This window comes from Saccopteryx bilineata, chromosome 2 (assembly GCF_036850765.1).
Source record: "Saccopteryx bilineata isolate mSacBil1 chromosome 2, mSacBil1_pri_phased_curated, whole genome shotgun sequence".
NCBI lineage: Eukaryota > Metazoa > Chordata > Mammalia > Chiroptera > Emballonuridae > Saccopteryx > Saccopteryx bilineata.
The window spans coordinates 66291169-66310764 of NC_089491.1; the positions used below are offsets into that span (position 1 = coordinate 66291169).

The 19596-nt window shown below is 38.8% G+C and overlaps 1 protein-coding gene across 4 annotated transcripts in view; it reads right to left on the reverse strand.

Annotated features, from left to right (window-relative positions):
- Positions 1-2630: 2630 nt before the first annotated feature.
- The window catches only part of BRD10 (bromodomain containing 10), a 131053-nt gene continuing 114087 nt past the window's right edge, over positions 2631-19596 (reverse strand). For 3 of the 4 annotated variants that reach the window (XM_066257217.1, XM_066257216.1, XM_066257213.1), the window contains 2 exons: positions 8973-9160; positions 2631-6905 (listed from right to left, as the gene is read on the reverse strand). In XM_066257217.1, coding sequence (XP_066113314.1) covers positions 3277-6905; positions 8973-9160 — 3817 coding nt within the window. In that variant the 3' untranslated portion in view covers positions 2631-3276. The remainder of the gene's footprint in view (positions 6906-8972; positions 9161-19596) is intronic. The other variant, XM_066257215.1, reaches the window with a different exon arrangement.

Below are 19596 nucleotides of genomic sequence, written 5' to 3' on the forward strand. Positions count from 1 at the left end.
TTGGTTTTGATATTATTTAACACTGAGAATAAGGTCTCACAAAAGTAGGTAGAGGGAAAAATTGTGAGTAAAGTCATTGCTATATTTTTCAGGGTGCTAAGTGTCTGGTAATTGGTTCCAGGCACTCCAAATTTCCTGTTCGTAGTGGCATTCCTCTTGATTCTCCAAGAGGCACCTTTCCAGATTCTCAAGCTTTGACCTCAAGTCGACAAACAACTGAGCCCAGATGCCATATTGAAATTCTGCAAGTTGCATCTTATGTAAATTAAGATGGCTGCCACTATTTCTAATGGCGGGAAACGGCACCCATAGCAAAGGCCCTCGCCTCTCCCAGCCTCCCCCTCACTTCTCTCAGTAATGATGGTCAATTAGAAATCCACGACACCCCAGAACAGTAGATTGGATGACGGCTGCTGTGGTTATGTGGTTGCTGGTAATGGCGCTCACAGGGCCCCCAGAGATGCATCCCCAGCAGCATTCCGCTGCTCCCTGCTCCGATGGCCAGACATGAGGTCAAAGATCCCCTAATGGCCTAACCCTAACCGGAAATCCCAGAACTAGACGCTCTGTGCCGGAGTTCTGTTGTTTTGGCCTACAGACCTCCAGCAGTGTCTACACTACAGCAAATGTTTTAATTTTAATTTTAATTTTTACAGAGGCAGAGATAGACAGGGACAGACAGACAGGAATGGAGAGAGATGAGAAGCATCAATCATCAGTTTCTCGTTGTGCGTTGCGACTTCTTAGTTGTTCATTGATTGCTTTCTCACATGTGCCTTGACCGTGGGCTTTCAGCAGACCGAGAGACACCTGCTGGAGCCAGCGACCTTGGGTCTAAGCTGGTGAGCTCTTTGCTCAAGCCATATGAGCCCGCGCTCAAGCTGGCGACCTCGGGGTCTCGAACCTGGGTCCTTCCGCATCCCAGTCCGACGCTCTATCCACTGCGCCACCACCTGGTCAGGCTACAGCAAATGTTTTATCCTCAACTACTGCACCTGGCTGTGCAGGAGTCGAGGATGAAACATCCTTCTCGACGTGCGGCCCCATACTTCTCTGGTATACTTGGCCGTGTGTCATCGAAAATGGCTACATGTGTTAGTGCTGACACGCATGTCATAGGTTCGCCATCACGGGGAATGAGTATTGGCTTGGGATGCTGAGGACCCAGGTTCAAAGCCCCAAGGTCACTGACTTGAGTGTGGGCTCATCAGCTTGAGCGTGGGTTCGCTGGCTTGGAACGTGGGATCACAGACATGACCCCATGGACACTGGCTTGAGCCCAGAGGTTGCTGGCTTGAGCAAGGGGTCACTGGCTCAGCTGGAGCCCCCACCCCTGTCTGTCCCTCTCTCCCTCTCCCCACCCCTGCATAAAATAATTAGTTTAGGTACCTCACTGAGGTTTTAAAACTGGACTATAGGTAATTCAGTTAGTTTTCTGGAAATGGCTTAGAAAATTCTTTTCAGAAAAGAGAACTTTCCAGGAACGCCTTCACTGCCCTCTCCACTTTGATAACAAATTTCAATGTAGTTTCAAAGGAAGTCTTTAGGTCTATTCTTTCCTATCATTTCCAACCCTATACTATTATTCCATGTGATGAGGTTAACAATATTACTATAAATGGAATGTGGATGAATATAGTGTCCCAAATAAGATAATGGATATAAAGATCCAATAAGTATAAAACTCTATCTTTTATTTAAATGAGGCATATTCTGAAACACCACAATGTCAAACCCTGAGAATAAGCTGACCTATAAAATAGCTTTATAATGGAATTTAAGTAACTGCTGTGTAACTGATAACAAATAAAAAGCAAAGAGTACTTATTAAAAAACCTGGTGTCCACATTTGTTATTATAAACTAAAAAAAAATTTGTTTTTAAATATCATATTGGAATATCAGTCACTATAAACCAACACCTCAATAAATATATCTATCAGTTCAATCCGCGGTCAGGGCACGTAGGAGAAGCAACCAATTAAGTGCGCAATAAATGGAACTAAGTGTTGTAACAAGTTCATGTGTCTCTTTCTCTCTCACCCCCTTCCCGCCTCCCCTGTCCACACTCTCAAAAATCAATGGAAAAAAACTTAAAAATATATAGATATAAAAAAATTTAAAAACCAGATCAGAGGAAACTAGGTAAAGGGTACATGGGATCTCTCTGTACTATCATTGCAAATTCCTGAGAATCTAAAATTATTTAAAAATAAAAAGTTAAGATAAACATATCTGGGGTGTATAGACAGAAATCAAAACATTGGCCTGAAAGATTACTTATTTTGATTAATGTAGAGTTTGGTGGTGGACTTAAGAGAAAAAGTTAAAACTATGAAATCTAGGGTAAAATTTTATAACAATATAAAATCGTGGGAAAAAGATTTAAAGTACAGTGTTCAAATACTGGCTCTACCACCCACTAGATGGCCGACACATCACTTCACCTCTCAAAAGTTCTGTGAAAATCAAACGAGATATGAAAGTACAGTTTGTAAACTATAAAGCCTTGTCCAAAGCTAGTTATTCCCCAGCCTTAATTCCTTTTTGTAGAGAACTGCTTTCATTTTACACCATATATTCTTTCAATGAAACAAAGCGCACTTTAAAAATGGTATTCAAACAAACAAATACAGCAACTCAGTTTATTACATGCAGATTCTTCTGCATTGTTGCTAACAGTTGACTGGTCCAAAATTACTAAAATACTTAAAAAACTATACATTATGTAAACAAAACATAAATAAGACAGCATAGTTCTTTGTACATATTGTTTAGTACAGGTTTTTAGGGATTTAGGAATATGTACAATTTTACACCATGAATTGCATTTTCACAATGCATAAATATATATATATATTTTACAGAAACAAAAATAAGATTTCACTAATGACACAAAAACCATATTGTAGATACACACTGCAATAGTCCAAATTCAAGAAGAAACATTTCAATCAATGCGCAAAAGGCTAGCTTACTCCAAACTAGTCAAACTTGGCTTTGTTCAATTTGTTATACAGACAGGCACTACTAGCCTGTCTACTTTAAACAAACAACCTCTGAAAACATACTCATACCAATGAGTCAAATGGAACAGAGTTTTCCCTCCCCAAGAAAACAAAGCCTTGTTGCAAGCTAAAGAAAAGATACATTAAAACACACGCGCGCACACACACAACTATGTATAGTATGTTTTCACCAATATTATAAAGTTAAAATTTATATGTGAGTCAAAACAATGCCCCATTATTTAAAAACTGGCTCGTTTAGTCTATATTCAAGATGCAGCCGTGTCAGGCTTCTCTAAACCAGATGATTGAAAAGCAGGGAAGACAGAGGCAGGATTTCGACTGGCAGATACAACCATTTGAGAGAGAGATGAAGAGAGTGGAGGAACCTTAGATGCTGGAGTACTTATGGTATTCAAAATGGCTCCTTCGGGGCTAACCAACAATTTTTTGACTGTTGTGTCCAAATGAAACGCTGAAGTGCTACTTGGCAGTGGAGGATTACTAGAGCAAATGGCAGAAACCAAAGATGTTTTAGCTAAAAGAGTTCCTGGAGGAGACTTAATTACTGAAGTCAATGACACCACTGGAACAGTAGATGGAACAGAAACTTTAGCTGCTGTGTTTATGATTTGTGGTATTGTATGTACTGTGGGTAGAGAACTTACATTCTCAAGAGAGTTTACAATTTTTGTAGAGTTTCTTAGAGATTGTTTTACAGGTTGCTCACTTAAAGAATTAATTGATGCTAGTGTGATCTTCTGGGCAGGATTATCTACTGGAGTAGGCTGAATTACTTGGCCACTGTTAAGAACTAAGGGAGATCCATATTTTGGATTAGTAGATATAAGGAGAACGTGGCTGCCAGCTCCAAGACCTTGTGGTGGAACAATAAACCGGGTTCCATTAATCATGATCTGAGTACCAGGTGCCAAAGATGTACTGGTGTTGATAACTATTTTTTGCTGAATACAAGGTTCACTGAGCTGACCTCCTGCCACACTACTTACATTTGATGTTGCTGTAGCGGTGTGAATAGCAGAGCCACCTGGAGTAGCACTGTAACTGGAGGTTGATTTTACTAAAGCAGGGGACATTTGCTGGTTTGGCAGAGAAGCAAAATTGGAAATATTAATAATTTTACCTGGACTGTGTGAAAGAGATGGCAATTCAGTTTGAGGTTTATTTGTGTTTACATTTGTTGGCACTGTAGCTGAAATCCCTGGTGACTGAAAGTGGACAGAAGTCCGAGATTGTCTTTTAGAAAGAGATACAGAACGTGTAACTCCTGGTACTGTTGTCACTTGTGGAACTGTGCTGATTATTTTAGGGGATATAGTCACAGGTGTAGGCAAGGCAACAGTAACAGGGATTTGCAAAGCTGATGTCAAACATTTAGGAGACATTGTCGGTTGTGTAGTTGAAATCAGAACAGATGATGCAAGATGTCCTGTTTTCACAGTTGATATAGCCACAGTGTTTCCGAGATTTGACGCGCAAAGTCTATTTGACAAAATAGGCATAATTCTTGAAGAGGTATCATTTCCACTGACTAAAACAGGAGGTCGTGTCCCGACTGAAGCAGAGGTTGAGGTCACTGAAAGAGAACCTAAAGATACATTTGCTCCTGTTACTGAAAACATGTTTACTGCTCTTGCTGCAGAAACCACCGATTCATCGACAGGAGTAATATTTTGACTCATAAAATTTGAGCTTACTGGAATCAAATTACCACTTGTTGACAATGGCAAAGCATAGCCCTTGGTACTTTTTTCTTCTCCTTTTGGGGTTACATTTTGCAATATGTTAATTGATGATATAGCTGGCACACTGCCTGAAGTATTCACAATTGCTTGACCTATATTTAGTCCAATTTTTACATCTTTTATCTGAGATACTGTTGGAGATGAATTTATTTTTATTGGGGCTCCCACTGTAGATGGAATCAGTACTATCTGGGGCTGATCTGGAGTCTTAACATATGTTTTATTCAATGAGGGAGGAAGAGTTTGCTTTAATGGTTCTGCCACAATAGTTGAAGTGCCACTGGGAATTGGAGCATTAATAAAAACTAATTTCTGGGCAGAGACAGCTGTAGGTGTTGGTGCAGGTGTCACATTAATTGCAGTTCCACCGACAGAAGAAAGAACAGATGGAGCCGACACCAGCATAACTTTCTGAACTGCAGTCCCACTGATCACATCTCCATTTGTTGTTGCTGTTGCTTCTGATCTTGTAACAGGGTAACTTTTTGTGGTATAATCTACTTGCTGCTTAGTTGGAGTATGAATAACGTTTGGATTGGTTTGTCCAAAATTTCCTGTTGATAGGCTAATTACATTTACTGAACTATTTGCTGTTGATGGTAGCAGAGTACTAGAAGGACGAGAGGGCTTTATGGGAGAAGAGGGCATGTGTGAAGTCTTGTCTATCACGTGGCCCAAACTACCACAAGGTTGTCCTAATGTAAGTTTGAGATTTTTCCCCATAGACGGATTAAAGCCAGTTGGAATGGAAACAGAACTTGGTGTTTGGCCAAAAGGTGGGAGACTAGATGTAGTAGTCATTCCAGCTACTGGTGAAAAAGCAGAGGATGATGAAGTTGTTGATTTCGGCACCAGAAATGCCTGAAGCTGAGGAGCAAAAGTGAAAATTGAACTCGAAGATAAACTGTTGGGTGAATTTTGATCTGTATTTGTCTGTACTTTTACAACTCCAGTGTTCCCACCCCGCGTCCTAACAAGAATTGACTGTGAATCTCTTATACACACAGTTTTCAGTTCTTGCTTTGCTTCCAAAGAATCAGAAGTTTGTTGTGCAAAACAGGTGAGGGAGCTACCAGGATTTGTAGACCCACTTAGTGTTGTTGATAACAGGGGCTGAACTGTTGAAGAAATGGTGGGTGAAGTAATGGGCTGGGGGAATGTGGCTGCTGAAACTGCATTCTTGACTTTTCCTGCCTCACTCTGGCTATGCTTAACTGGTGCTGTTGATAAATTACTTATGGAGGTTGCAGGTGACAAAGGCTGTGGTTTAGCACTACTCAGATTTGCCAAAGGTGTAATCATTTTGTTGCAAACTGCCCTAGGTAGATGGGCAGAAGAAACAGCTACTGATGACTTGACAAGAACTGATGCTGAAGAAGACTTTACATTAGCTGTCTGCTGGAAAGATAAACAATGTTGTTCTGTACCTTTTTGTTGAAGTGCTGGTATTTCTTTTGCAACTGCTCTTCCTTCCTTGTGCTGAATCACAAAATTCTTAGGCAGAATGAGAACCTGCTGCATGATTTTTTCTCCCGTCTTAGGATCCAGCACAGGTTGCATCTGAATCTTTACAGAGCTGTTATGAAGATCAATGGGCAACCACTGGCCACAGGGCATTTTGTATACCATCTGTAAAGGACCTTTTGTACTGGTGTGGCAGGTCAGTGCTGGCTTTATGGGGCTTGCTTCTGTAGGAGATATAACTGGCTTCTCCACAACAGAAGTACTTATACCTGTGGAAGGGGGCAGTTGATTTGTTAAGGTCACTTTGTTCCCAATATTCTTTGCAAGCAAGGCCTGAATAGGTTTGGTCCCTTTCTGGAGAGTAGACACTGGTGTTGAATCCACTGAGGCAAATGACTCTGGAAACAGTGGCTCTGTATGGTTTGATTCATTCACACAGTCAATCTGCATATCATCTTCTGCATTCTCAACTGTTGTCTCATTTGTGCTTAACTTTGCTTTCTTCCTTGGAGAAAGCTCTTTTGTGCTATCATCCAGATGACTAGTTTGTTTGGCCTGTCGCTTAAGTGTTTTAGGCAGTGTCTTCAGAACATCTCTAGAAGGCAATTCCTTTTTCAACAACTTGCTTCTGGCCATAGGAAAATCTATTTCTGACAATTTCATATCATCTGAAAATTATAAAACAAGCATTTTGTTAATATAAACATCAAGTAAATAGTATTAAAACCATTAATAAAAAAGATAGTCTTTGAATTGACTATTTATTTACTGAAAGGGGGAGGGACAGACAGGAAGGGAGAGAGATGAGAAGCATCAACTCATAGTTGTGGTACTTTAGCTGTTCACTGATTGCTTTCTTCCTTCCACCCATCCACTGCACCACCGCCTGGTCAGGTTGATTGCTTTCTTATATGTGCCTTGACAGGGGTGGGGTGGGGGTGGGCTTCAGCCAGTGGCCCCTCGCTCAAGCCAGCGACCACAGGGTCATATCTATGGTCCCACACTCAAGCCAGTGACCCTGTGCTCAAGCTGGTGAGCCCGCACTCAAGCCAGCGACCTCTGAGCTTTGAACCTGGGTCCTTGGTGTCCACAGTGCTACTGCTTGGTCAGGCTGAACTGACAATTTATTAAGAAATCTGCCCTGGTTGTCTTAGCGGTAGAGCACTGGCCAGGTGTGTGGAAGACCTGGGTTTGATTTCGGTCAGGGCACACAGGAGAAGTGACCGTCTGCTTCTCCACCCCTCCACTTTCTCTCTCTCTCCTTCTTCCACAGCCATGGCTCAAATGGTTCAAGCAAGTTGGTCCCAGGTGCTGAAGGTGGCTGCATGGCCTTACCTCAGGAGCTAAAATAGCTTGGTTGCTAAACAGAGCAATAGCTCCAGATGGGCAGAACATTGCCTGGTAGGGGGCTTGCTGGGTGGACCCTGGTTGGGGTGTATGCAGGAGTCTGTCTGTCTGCCTCCCTGCCTCTCACTTAATTAAAACAAAACAAAGCAAAACAAAAGAAATATATAGGGTGAGTCAAAAGTCTCAGCACCACTGCAGAAATTAAGGTAAGGTGACCTTTGACATGGTAATCTTGATATAAACATTTCCAAGAATAACCTATTATTAATGAGAAAATTAATTTTGGTTAACTTCTGCTGACCATACAAGTGCAAAAGGAAATTTTACATCTTTTAAAGAGATCAAGCCAGTAATTAGGACTCTGAATTTAGATCTGAAAAGTAATCTAGTCTGGTTTTTTTCTTCATAGGGAAACGTTGATATCAAAGAGAAATGGTTCTCCATTTTAACCTGTATTTACAGACTCTAAAGGATGAAAAGTACCCACCATTTACTGGTGTTTAATTACTTGTACAGTAAAAAATTTATGTTGATATCTGGTCACATTGGGTTGATAAGTTATTTTTTTCAATTTACCAAAGACATAAATAGGTTAATTCATTTCTAACCACAAATTTTCATACTAACCCTCTTATATACGTAAAAGAAAGTTATTTAACTAGATATAGAGAATAATATAACCTGATTAGTTAAAATGAATTATAGACGATCTAATCCAGCTTCCTTATTAGAATGATGTATCTACTCAGGTCTCATTAGGCTATCACACTTGGTCATTCTTCATAAAAAAATCATCGTAGTATTAGGGACTTGCCAAGTTCCATTTAAAGCAGACAACAGAAATAGTGCTTCAAAAACAGTGATAAAAAGAAGAGGATAGGCCCTGGCCGGTTGGCTCAGCGGTAGAGCGTCGGCCTGGGGTGCAGGGGACCTGGGTTCGGTTCCCGGCCAGGGCACATAGAGGGGCGCCCATTTGCTTCTCCACCCCCCCTCCTTCCTCTCTGTCTCTCTCTTCCCCTCCCGCAGCCAAGGTTCCATTGGAGCGGGGATGGCTCCTTGGCCTCTGCCCCAGGTGCTAGAGTGGCTCTGGTCGCGGCAGAGCAACACCCCCTGGTGGGCGTGCCGGGTGGATCCCGGTAGGGCACATGCCAGAGTCTGTCTGTCTCTCCCAGTTTCCAGCTTCAGAAAAATAAAAAAATAAATAAAAAAAGAAAGAAGAGGATAAAACTATTTCAAAGGAATTGCAGATCAACGATATGTGGTTTTAAAACATCAGATTTCCTCAATCAATATACTTTACTAACCAGATTATTTCTTATCCCCATAAAATATATATATTAAGACTGTGATTTTAGTGTTGATTTGAAGGGAAAACTTTTAATGCCTACCTGAATCAAAGTGATCTTTTTCCACGTAATCTAGAGGTTCTGCAGAGTCTACAGACTTACTAATTTCTACTTTAGGAGATTCTTTTCCAGGTTCTCCTTCACTGTCTTCAGTAGTCCATATTTCTCTAGTAAATTTATCATGATCAGGCTGTCTTCTGAAATCATCATAGTCTTTCTTTAGGCGGCTCCTGAAATACAATGCCCAACATAATAAAAAAAATGCACATATATTAAACTCCTAGAAGCTAAACTTTTTTTTTTTTTTTTTTTACAGAGACAGAGAGAGAGAGTCAGAGAGAGGGACAGACAGACAGGAACAAAGACGTTAGTTGTTCATTGACTGCTTTCTCATATGTGCCTTGACCGTGGGGCTACAGCAGACCGAGTAACCCCTTGCTCGAGCCAGCGACCTTGGGTCCAAGCTGGTGAGCTTTGCTCAAGCCAGATGAGCCAGCGCTCAAGCTGGGGACCTCAGGATCTCAAACCTGGGTCTACCGCATCCCAGTCCGACACTCTATCCTCAGTGCCACCGCCTGGTCAGGCATAGAAGCTAAACTTTTAACATTTTAAATTATACCTTAAAATATTTTCACTTGACAAGGTGGTGGAGCAGTGGGGTAGAGCATCGGACTGGGACGCAGAGTACCCAGGTTCAAAATCCTAAGGTTGCTGGCTTGAGCGCAGGGTCGCTGGCTTGAGCAAGGGGACACTCACTCTACTGGAGCACCCCTAGCCCCTGGTCAAAGCACATATGAGAAAGCAATCAATGAACAACTAAGGAGCCACAATGAAGAATTGATGCTTCTCATCTTTCTCCCTTCCTGTCTGTCCCAATCTGTCCCTGTGTCTCAAAAAAAAAAATAGTAATTTTTTTTCAATTAAGTCACTAAACCCTGTTTTAGTTTCAAGTATGTCTAAGATACTTAGTTCAGATTTTCCAATGAATAGTGTTCAAAAAGATACAAATAATCCAGGGTGCAGGCATATGAAATTGATATTATATCTGCAATTTCAAAATAATGAGTTTGAACATACCACCTATTTGTCTTTCTGAACGCTGCTGTTAGACTGATTAAATGACAGTGGGTAATTTTTTCTAAGTATATTAATACAAACAGGTTTTAGTCTTTTTTTTTTTCCAAATAGGTTTTACTCTTAAAATTACTAATTATAATAGTTTAAGCCTGACCAGGCAGTGGCGAAGTGGATAGAGCCTCAGACTGGGATGCGGAGGACCCAGGTTCAAGACCCTGAGGTCGCCAGCTTGAGTATGGGCTCATCTGGTTTGAGCAAAGCTCACCAGCTTGGAGCCAAGGTTGCTGGCTCGAGCAAGGGGTCACTCGGTCTGCTGTAGCCCATGGTCAAGGCACATATGAGAAAGCAATCAATGAACATCTAAGGTATCACAACGAAAAGCTGATGATTGATGCTTCTCATCTCTCTCCGTTCCTGTCTGTCTGTCCCTATCTATCCCTCTCTCTGACTCTGTCTCAGTAAAAAAAAAAAAAAAATTTAAAAGGTCATTTAAAAACAGAATAAAGAAATTCTAAGAAACAGTATCTATCGCCTGACCAGGCGGTGGCGCAGTGGATAGTCAGACTGAAATGTGAAGAACCCAGGTTCGAGACCCCGAGGTAGCCAGCTTGAGCACGAGCTCATCTGGTTTGAGCAAGGCTCACCAGCTTGAGCCCAAGGTCACTGGCTCAAGCAAGGGATAACTCAAACATAATTACTATGTTTCTATGAAACTATGGAGAATCAGAAACATTTCCAAAAAATTATATAGTATTTTAGAGATCCTTTATTATTCCTTTTGCTTTCAACTGAGTTTCTCTATTCTACCCAAACCTTCTCTATTCGTTTATTTTGTTTTGTAAAAATAATCTGAATATAAATTCTCCAATTTATATTTGCATATTTGAGTTTCACTTCTGTCATTTACCAGCAGTAGTATTTGGGCAAGTACCTTAAACTTTCTAAGTATCAGTTTATTTTTTTGTACAATAGGGATAATAACAGTACTTACCTTATAGTATGTGTAGCACATAATCAACAAATGTTAGTTAATGCTTACTCTCTATTTGTTTTAAATTAATGTTTAAGGGTTTTATGGAGCAGATGGGGCTTTCAGATACTAGAATGGGTTACCAAAGGATAACTGTAAAATTAATATCCTTCTTTATTTTAGGGAAAATGGAAATAAACTACAAAAATTTTCACATGCTCACACCTTATCTACAACTTAAGACCTTCATTTGTACTTTTATTTTCTGTCTTCTTATTTTAAGCTAACCCCTTACTCAGCTCTTTAAGAATACCATTCTACCAAACGTCCTTTCCTTTTGCCTGAGTCCATTTTTGCTTCTATATTATATAATGTCTACCAGTATACAACTGTTATTTCCCTCATTAAAAAAATAACAAAAAATAAAAAACAAAGTACCATCTCTCTTGACTCCAACTTGTCCTTACAGGTACTGCCTTATTTCTGTGCTCCACTTTATAGCAAAACTCTTAATTCCTCTCCCCTAATTCTCTTTAACAGATGCTACTTTTACCCCCTTATCTGCCAACACAGCTCATCAAGGTCATCAATGATCTCCATGTTGCCAAAATTCAACAGTGAATCCTTAGTCTTCTTATTCCTCAATCTATCAGGTCCTCATTGACCTTTTCTTTACCTGGTCTAGTTTCAAAGACACCACTCTTGGTTTTTCTCCTATCTTACTGAACACTTCCCTTCTCAGCCTCTTCTGCTGAGTACTACTCATCTCCACCATCTCTAAATGTTGGAATGCCACAGGGTTCAGTATCTTCTAATCTATGCTTACATACTAGGTATTTTCTACTAGTCTGACAGCTTAAATATAATCTATAACCTGACATAATATGACAACTCCCAAACTTAAATCTAGCTTACTCCCTTGGACTGAGATCTCATACTGAACTGCCTACTCAATGATTCCAATTAGATATCTAAAAAGCCCATCAAACTTAATATGTTGAAATTCAAACTCTGAATCCCTTTCTCCTGCCCCCCAAACTGTTACTCTTTCAGTTTCACTCTCTCTGCTAATGTCAATTTCATTATTCCATTTGTTAGATCAAAAACACTGGGCATCATTTTACTTTTTTTTGACACTTTATATTAAATCCTTAAGCAAATTCACCAATCCTACCTTCAAGATAGATCCAGAATCCAACCATTCCTTTCCATCTGTACTGCTACTATCCTGGTCCAAGCCACTATCACTTTTTTGCCTGGATCATTGCTATAGTGTAACTGATTTTCCTGCTTTCCTCTTTGACCCTCTAAACACTAATCTCAACACAGGAGGCAGTGTGAGTTTAAACATAAGTTGTAAAGCATATATTTTGCCTCTGCTCCAAACCCTCCAATGGCTTCTCATCTCAGTCAGACTAATAATCAAAGTCCTTAAAGACCTAGCTTTCCCTATACTTCTCTGACTCTTGGTTCTTACCACTTTCCTTCTTACTCTAGTAATACCTGCTTCTCTGCATTTCCTCTAAATACCAAACATACTTCCAGTCTTTGGGCTTTTGTATTTTCTTTTCCCTCAGATACCATATGGCTCTCTCCCTCACTTCCTTGAGATCTCTGTTCAAACATCAACTTATCAGGGAATTTCTCTAATACTCTGATAAAATCAATCATCATCCTGTACAAATCATGCATTTCCTATTCCCCTTACCCTGCTTTATTTTTCTTCATAACACTTAACACCATCTGACATTTGAGTCTGTCCTTTTTCTCCATTAGAATATATAAGCCACAGATGAAACTAGAAATCAACAACATAAGTAAAACTAGAAAATTTACAAATTTCTGAAAATTAAGCAACACACTATTAAACAACCAATGGATCAGAAAAACCATAAGGGAAAGTGAAAACTACTACAGATAAATGAAAATAAAACACAGCATATCAAAACTATGGGACTCAACGAAAGCAGTGCTAAGAGAAAAATTTAGAGCTAAATACTCTTAAATTAAAAAACAAGAAGGACCTCAAATAAACCATATAACTTTATAACTTAAGAAACTAGATAAAAAAGAACAAACTAAACCCAAAGCTAGCAGGACAGAAATAATAAAGATGAAATAAATGAAATAGAGACTAGAAAAGTAGAAAAAATAAATCAACAAAACTAGAAGCAACAAAACTGACAAACCTTTACCTAGATAGACTAAGAAAAAAAAGAGAAGACTCAAATTACTAAAATCAGAAATGAAAGTGGAGCCATGAGAACAACTGTTTGCCAATAAACTGGATAATCTAGATGAAACGGACAAATTCCTAGGAACACAAACTTACCAAAATTAAATCATGAAGAAATAGAAAATCTGAATATATCTATAACTAGTAAGAAGATAGTATCAATAAACCAAAAAATCTCTTGATAAGGAAAAGCCCTGCGCCTGATGGCTCCTGCCAGAAAATTTTACCAACCATGTAAGAACTAATGCCGATCCTTTCCGAACTTTTCCAAAAAACTCAACAGGAGGAAACACTCTTAACTCATTTTTTGAGGCCAGAATTATACTGATGCCAAATCCCGATAAAGATACTACAAGAAAAGACACTACAGACTATCTCTTATAAACATTAATGCAAAAATGCTCAACAAAATACAATCAAATCAAGTTCAGTAGCATATTAAAGAAATTATATACCATGACAAAATGGATTTCTGGAATACAATCATTGGTCAATATATGAAAACTGATTAATGCAATCCACCACATTAACAGAATGAAGGAAAGAAACCGTATGATCGTCTCAATTGCTGCAGAAAACTCATCTGACAACAGTCAAATCCTTTCATAACAAAAACATTCAACAAACAAGAAATAGAAGATAACTACCTCAACATAAAAGCACACATGAAAAACCCACAGCCAGCCCCAGCCCGTTGCCTCAGTGGTAGAGTGTCAGCCTGGTGTGTAGAGGTCCCGGGTTTGACTCTTGGTCAGGGCACATAGGAAAAGTGACCATCTGCTTCTCCACCCACCCCCCTTCTCTCTTTCCTCCTCCTGCAGCCAGTTGGCCCTACCTGAGGATGGCTTCAAGGCCTCACCTTAGGTGCTAAAATATCTGTTGCCAAGCAACAGAGCAGCTTCCCCAGACAGGCAGAACATCAGCCCCAGACGGGGTTGCTAGGTAGATCCTGGTTGGGGAACAGGTGGGAGTCTGTCTCTCTGCCTACCTGCCTCTCACTTGATAAAAACAAAACAAAACAAACAAAAAAACAACAGAAAACAAACTCAGAGCCAACCTAATACTCAATGGTAAAAGGTTGAAATGAAAGTTTTTCCTCTAAGCACAGGAACAAGGCAAGGATGCTTGTTTTGGCTGCTTCTATTCAATAGAGTAATAGACAAGAAAAAGAAACAAAAGACATCCAAATTGGAAAGGAAGAAGTAAAATGATCTCTGTTCACAGATTATGTGATATTATATGGAAAAAAAACCCTAAGAGTCTACAAAAAAAACTGTTAGAATAAACAAATTCAGCAAAGTAGCAAGATACTAAGCCAAAATACAAAAAATCAGTTAATTTTTACACACTGACAATGATCAATGTAAAAAAAAAATAAAACAATTCAATTTATTGTATAATAGCATCAAAAATAATAAAGTACTTAGGAATTAATAAAAAATGTGAAAGACTTGCTTGTACAATAAAAACAATACATGCTGGAGAAAGAAATTAAAGACATAAATGGAAACACAGCTCATGTTCATGGATTGAAAGACAACATACTTAAATAATTTTCTCAATTATACTTTACATTCAATATTATTTTATATTAGTTTCAGCTGTATAACAATGGTTAGATGATCATATACTTACAAAGTAGTCCTCCTAATATTTCAAGTGCCATCTCATACATAGTTATTACCGATTTTTTTTTTTTTTTTAGTGAGAGATAGGAAGGGAGATGAGAAGCAGCAACTTGTAGTTGCATCACGTTAGTTGTTCATTGACTGCTTCTCATCCATACCTGGACAGGCACTGTTGTATATTGTTTTATTGATGACAGACATTCTGACAGGTATGAGGTGATATTTCATTGTGGTTTTCTGTTGTATTTCTCTGATGATTAGTGATATCGAGCATCTTTTCATATGTCTATTGGCCATTTGTATGTCATTTGTGGAGAAAATATCTATTCAGGTATGTTGGGCAAACAAGTTTGTAATAAGTGTTTTTTACGTTTGCTCACTTGTTTTGGGGCAGCCATGTGTGTATGGTCTATGAAAGGCTGTGGGTGCTTGACCTCAGGGCGGCAGATTGCCTTTCAGTTTGGGAGAGACCATAGTTTGCTAATGTTTGCTGGTGAAGGGGTTTGTTCTCCCAGCCTGTTTTGCTAGAGAGAGTCTAGAGAGAGAGAGAGAGAGAGAGTGCTGAGGGGTGTGGGAGCCATGAGATTTTGGCGGTCTGTTTGGGCGGGGGAGTGCTGTTTTGCCTGTGGGGCCTTTGAGTCCAGGTGAGTACATAGGAAGAAAGGAAAGTGGTCTTCCCAGTCTGTTTGCTCATCCACCGTTAGGAGACTTAAATAAAAGCAATGGCTTACCATTTTCTGGCTCCACAGTTCCTTTACCATCTGCCCGAATCCAATGAGAACCTGCCTGGCCATGGAGGCAGCTTCTGGCCTTATAAGGTACTCTGCCCATTTTTAAAATTGGATGTTTGTGGGTTTGTTTGTTTGTGTGTGTGTTGAGTTGTATGAATTCTTGATAAATTTTGAGTTCTTGATAGAGGGGTATTAACCCTTTATCAGATGTATCACTGGCAAATATCTTCTTCCATTCAGTAGGTTATCTTTTGTTTTGGGTTTCCTTTACTGTGAAAAACACTTTTTGATTGATGCACTCCTGTTTGCTTATTTTTCTTTTCTTTCCCTTGTGCAAAGAGATCTACCAGAAAAAAACACTGTTAAGAGAAATGTCAGAGATTTTACTGCCTGTATTTTCTTCTAAGAGTTTCATGGTTTTGAATCTTACATTTAGATTTTCAACCCATTTAAAGGTTTATTCTTACATATGGTATAAGAAGGTGGTCTAATTTCACTTATTTTTTTTTTGCATGTATCTGTCCAATTTCCCCAACACTATTTGTTGAATACATTATCTTTACTCCATTTAATATTTCAGTTTCTTTTGTTAAATATTAAACATATATGTATGGGCTTATTTCTCAGTTCTCTATTCTGTTCCATTGCTCTATATGTCTGTTTTTATGTCAGTACCATGTTGTTTTGATTACTGTTGCATAGTTTGATATCAGATAGTGTGATATCATCCAACTTTTTTCTTCTTTCTTGAGACTGCTGTGGCTATTTGGGGTCTTTTTGTGGTTCTCTATAAATTTCTGGATTTGTTCTAGTTCTGTGAAATATGCCAAAGTTTTGATAGGGATTGCATTGAATCCACAGATTGGTTTTAGTATTGCCATTTTAACGATGTTAATTCTTACTATCAATGAGCATAGCATATGCTTCCATTTATTTGTATCTTCTTCAATTTCTACCTTTACTGTCATAATTTTCTGAGTACAGGTCTTTTACTTCTTTGGTTAAAATTTTTCCTAGGTTTTTTTTTTAAATGCAATTGTAAATGGGACTGTTTTCTTAATTTCTCTTTCTGATAATTCATTATTACATAAAAATGCAACCAATTTTTGAATATTTGTTTTGTATCCTACTACTTTAGTGGTTTGATTTTTCAGTTCTAACAATTATTTAATTTTTTCTTCTTTTCCAAGTGAGAGGAGGGGAGACCAAGAGACAGGCTCCTGCATGTGCCTTGACCAGGACCTACCCAGCAACCCCTATCTGAGACTGATGCTCTGCCCATCTGGGGCCATGTTCGCAACTGAGCTATTTTTAGTGCCTGATGCAGAGGCTCCACGGAGCCATCCTCAGCACCTGGGGCTGATGCATTTGAACCACTCAAGCCATGGCTGCGGGAGGGAGAGACAGAGAAAGAAGGAGAGGTGGAGAAACAGATGGTTGCTTTTCCTGTGTGCCCTGACCAGAAATCAAACCCAGGACATCTACACGTTGGGCTGACACTCTACCACTGAGCCAAGAGGCCAGGGTCAGTTCTAGTAGTCTTTTACTGGACTTTTTGGGTGGATGCCTTTTATTTCTTCTTCTTGTATGATTGCTGTGGCTAGGACTTCTAGTACTATGTTGAATGAGAGCAGTAAAAGTACACATCCCCATCTCATTCATGATTTTAAGGAAAACACCTTTAGTTTTTTCCCTATTGAGTATGATGTTAGCTGTGGGTTTGTCATTCGTGGCTGGTATTAAGTTGAGGCATGTTCCCCTTAGTTCCCTGTGCTGACAGATTTTACCATAATGCATGCTGAATCTTGTAAAATGTCTTTTCTGCATCTATTGATATCATATCATTTTTATCCTTCATTTTGTTTATGTGGTGATTCACATTAAATTGTACCAAACTTGTATCCCAGGAAGAAATCCCACTTGATCATGGTGTATGATCTTTTAGACTTCTAATGAATTCAGACTTCTAATATTTTGTTGAGCATTTTTTTCATTTATGTTCATTATGAATATTGGCCTATAATTTTCTTTCTTTGTAGTGGAAAGTCTTAATATTTAAAGATGTCAACACTACCCAAGTGGATCTACAAATTCAATGCAATCCCTATCAAAACCCCAATGGTGTTTTTTGTAGAAATAGAAAAAGCCACCTTAAAATTCATTTGGAATCTCAAGTGACCCCTAAATGGCCAAAACAATCTATGGGGGGAAAAATGCCATATAGTTCAGTTGGTTAGATAATTATCTCAAAACACAGAGGTTGCTGGTTCGACCCAGTCAGGGCACATACAGAAACAGATCGATGTTCCCATCTCTCTCTTATCCTTCTTCTCTCTCCAAAATCAATTAAACAAACATTTTTAAAAATGCAAAGCTGGAGTACTCACAATTTCTGATTTCAAAACTTACAATAAAGGTGCAGTAATCAAGACAATGTGTTACTGGCACAGACATACAGAGTGGGGTCGAAGTAGCTTTAAGGTTGTTCACATGAAAAACAGAGTAATTAATAAATAATACTATAAGAATAAACTCTGTGTTTCACATACTCACAACTATAAACCTACTTTTGCTCCACCATGTATAAGCCAATGAAATGGAACAGAGTTTAGAAGTATACCCTTTCGTTATATGGTCACATAGTTTTTTACAAGGGCACCAGGACCATTCAATGAGAAAAGAACAATCATTTCAACAAGTGGTGTTGGGAAAAGTCGGTATCCACAAACAAAAGAATCATGTTAAGACTCTTTTCCAACACCCTGCATAGAAAGTTAACTCAAAATGGATCGAAGCCCTAAATGTAAGTGTTAAAACTATAAACCTCTTAGTAGAAAACAGGGCAAAAGCTTCATGACTGGATCTGGCAATGATCTCTTGGATGTAACATAACTCTGAAGGCACAGGGAACAAAAGAAAAAATGAACAAATTAGACTTCATGAAAATTGTACATCATATATCTAATAAAGGATTAATAGCCAGAATATATACAGAATTCCTAAAACAGCAATAAAGAAAAAAGCTGACTCAAAAATCAGCAAAAAACTTTTCTTTGAAAGGGTAAACAAGATTGATGAACCTTTAACAAGACTCACCAAGAAAAGAAGAGAGAGGACTCAAATAAATAAAATTAGAAATGAGAGTGGAGAAATAACGGCTGACACAACAGAAATACAAAATATTGTAAGAAAATACTATGAAGAACTGTATGCCAAAAAATCAAACAACCTAGGTGAAATGGACAAATTCCTTGAAACATATACTCTTCCAAAAATCAATCTGGAAGAATCAGAAAACTTAAACAGATCGATTACAACAAAAGAGATCGAAACAGTTATCAAAAAACTCCCAAAAAACAAAACTACTGGGCCCAATGGCTTCACCGGTGAATTCTACCAAACATGCAAAGAAGAACTAACTCCTATCCTTCTCAAGCTATTTCAAAAAATTCAGGAGGAACACTTCCAAGTTCCTTTTATGAGGCGAGCATAATTCTGATTCCAAAATCAGGCAAAGATAACACAAAGAAAGAAAATTATAAGCCAAAATCCCTGATGAATTTAGATGCTAAAATCCTCAACAAAATATTAGCAAATGGGATCCAACAATACATGAAAAAAATTATACATCATGATTAAGTGGGATTTATTCTTGGGTGGCAAGGATGGTACAACATTTGTAAAACAATTAATGTGATTCACCACATAAACAAAAGGAAGGAGAAAAACCACATGATAATTTCAATACATGCAGAAAAAGCATTTGATAAAATCCAGCACCCATTCATGATCAAAACTCTCAGCAAAGTGGGAATACAGGGAACATACCTCAACATGATAAAGGTCATCTATGACAAACCCACAGCCAACATTATAATTAATGGACAAAAATTAAAAGCAATTCCCCTAAAATCAGGAACAAGGCAGGGGTGCCCCCTTCCACCACGCTTATTCAACATAGTACTGGAAGTCCTAGCCTCATCAATCAGACAAGAAAAAGAAATAAAAGGCATCCAAATTGGAA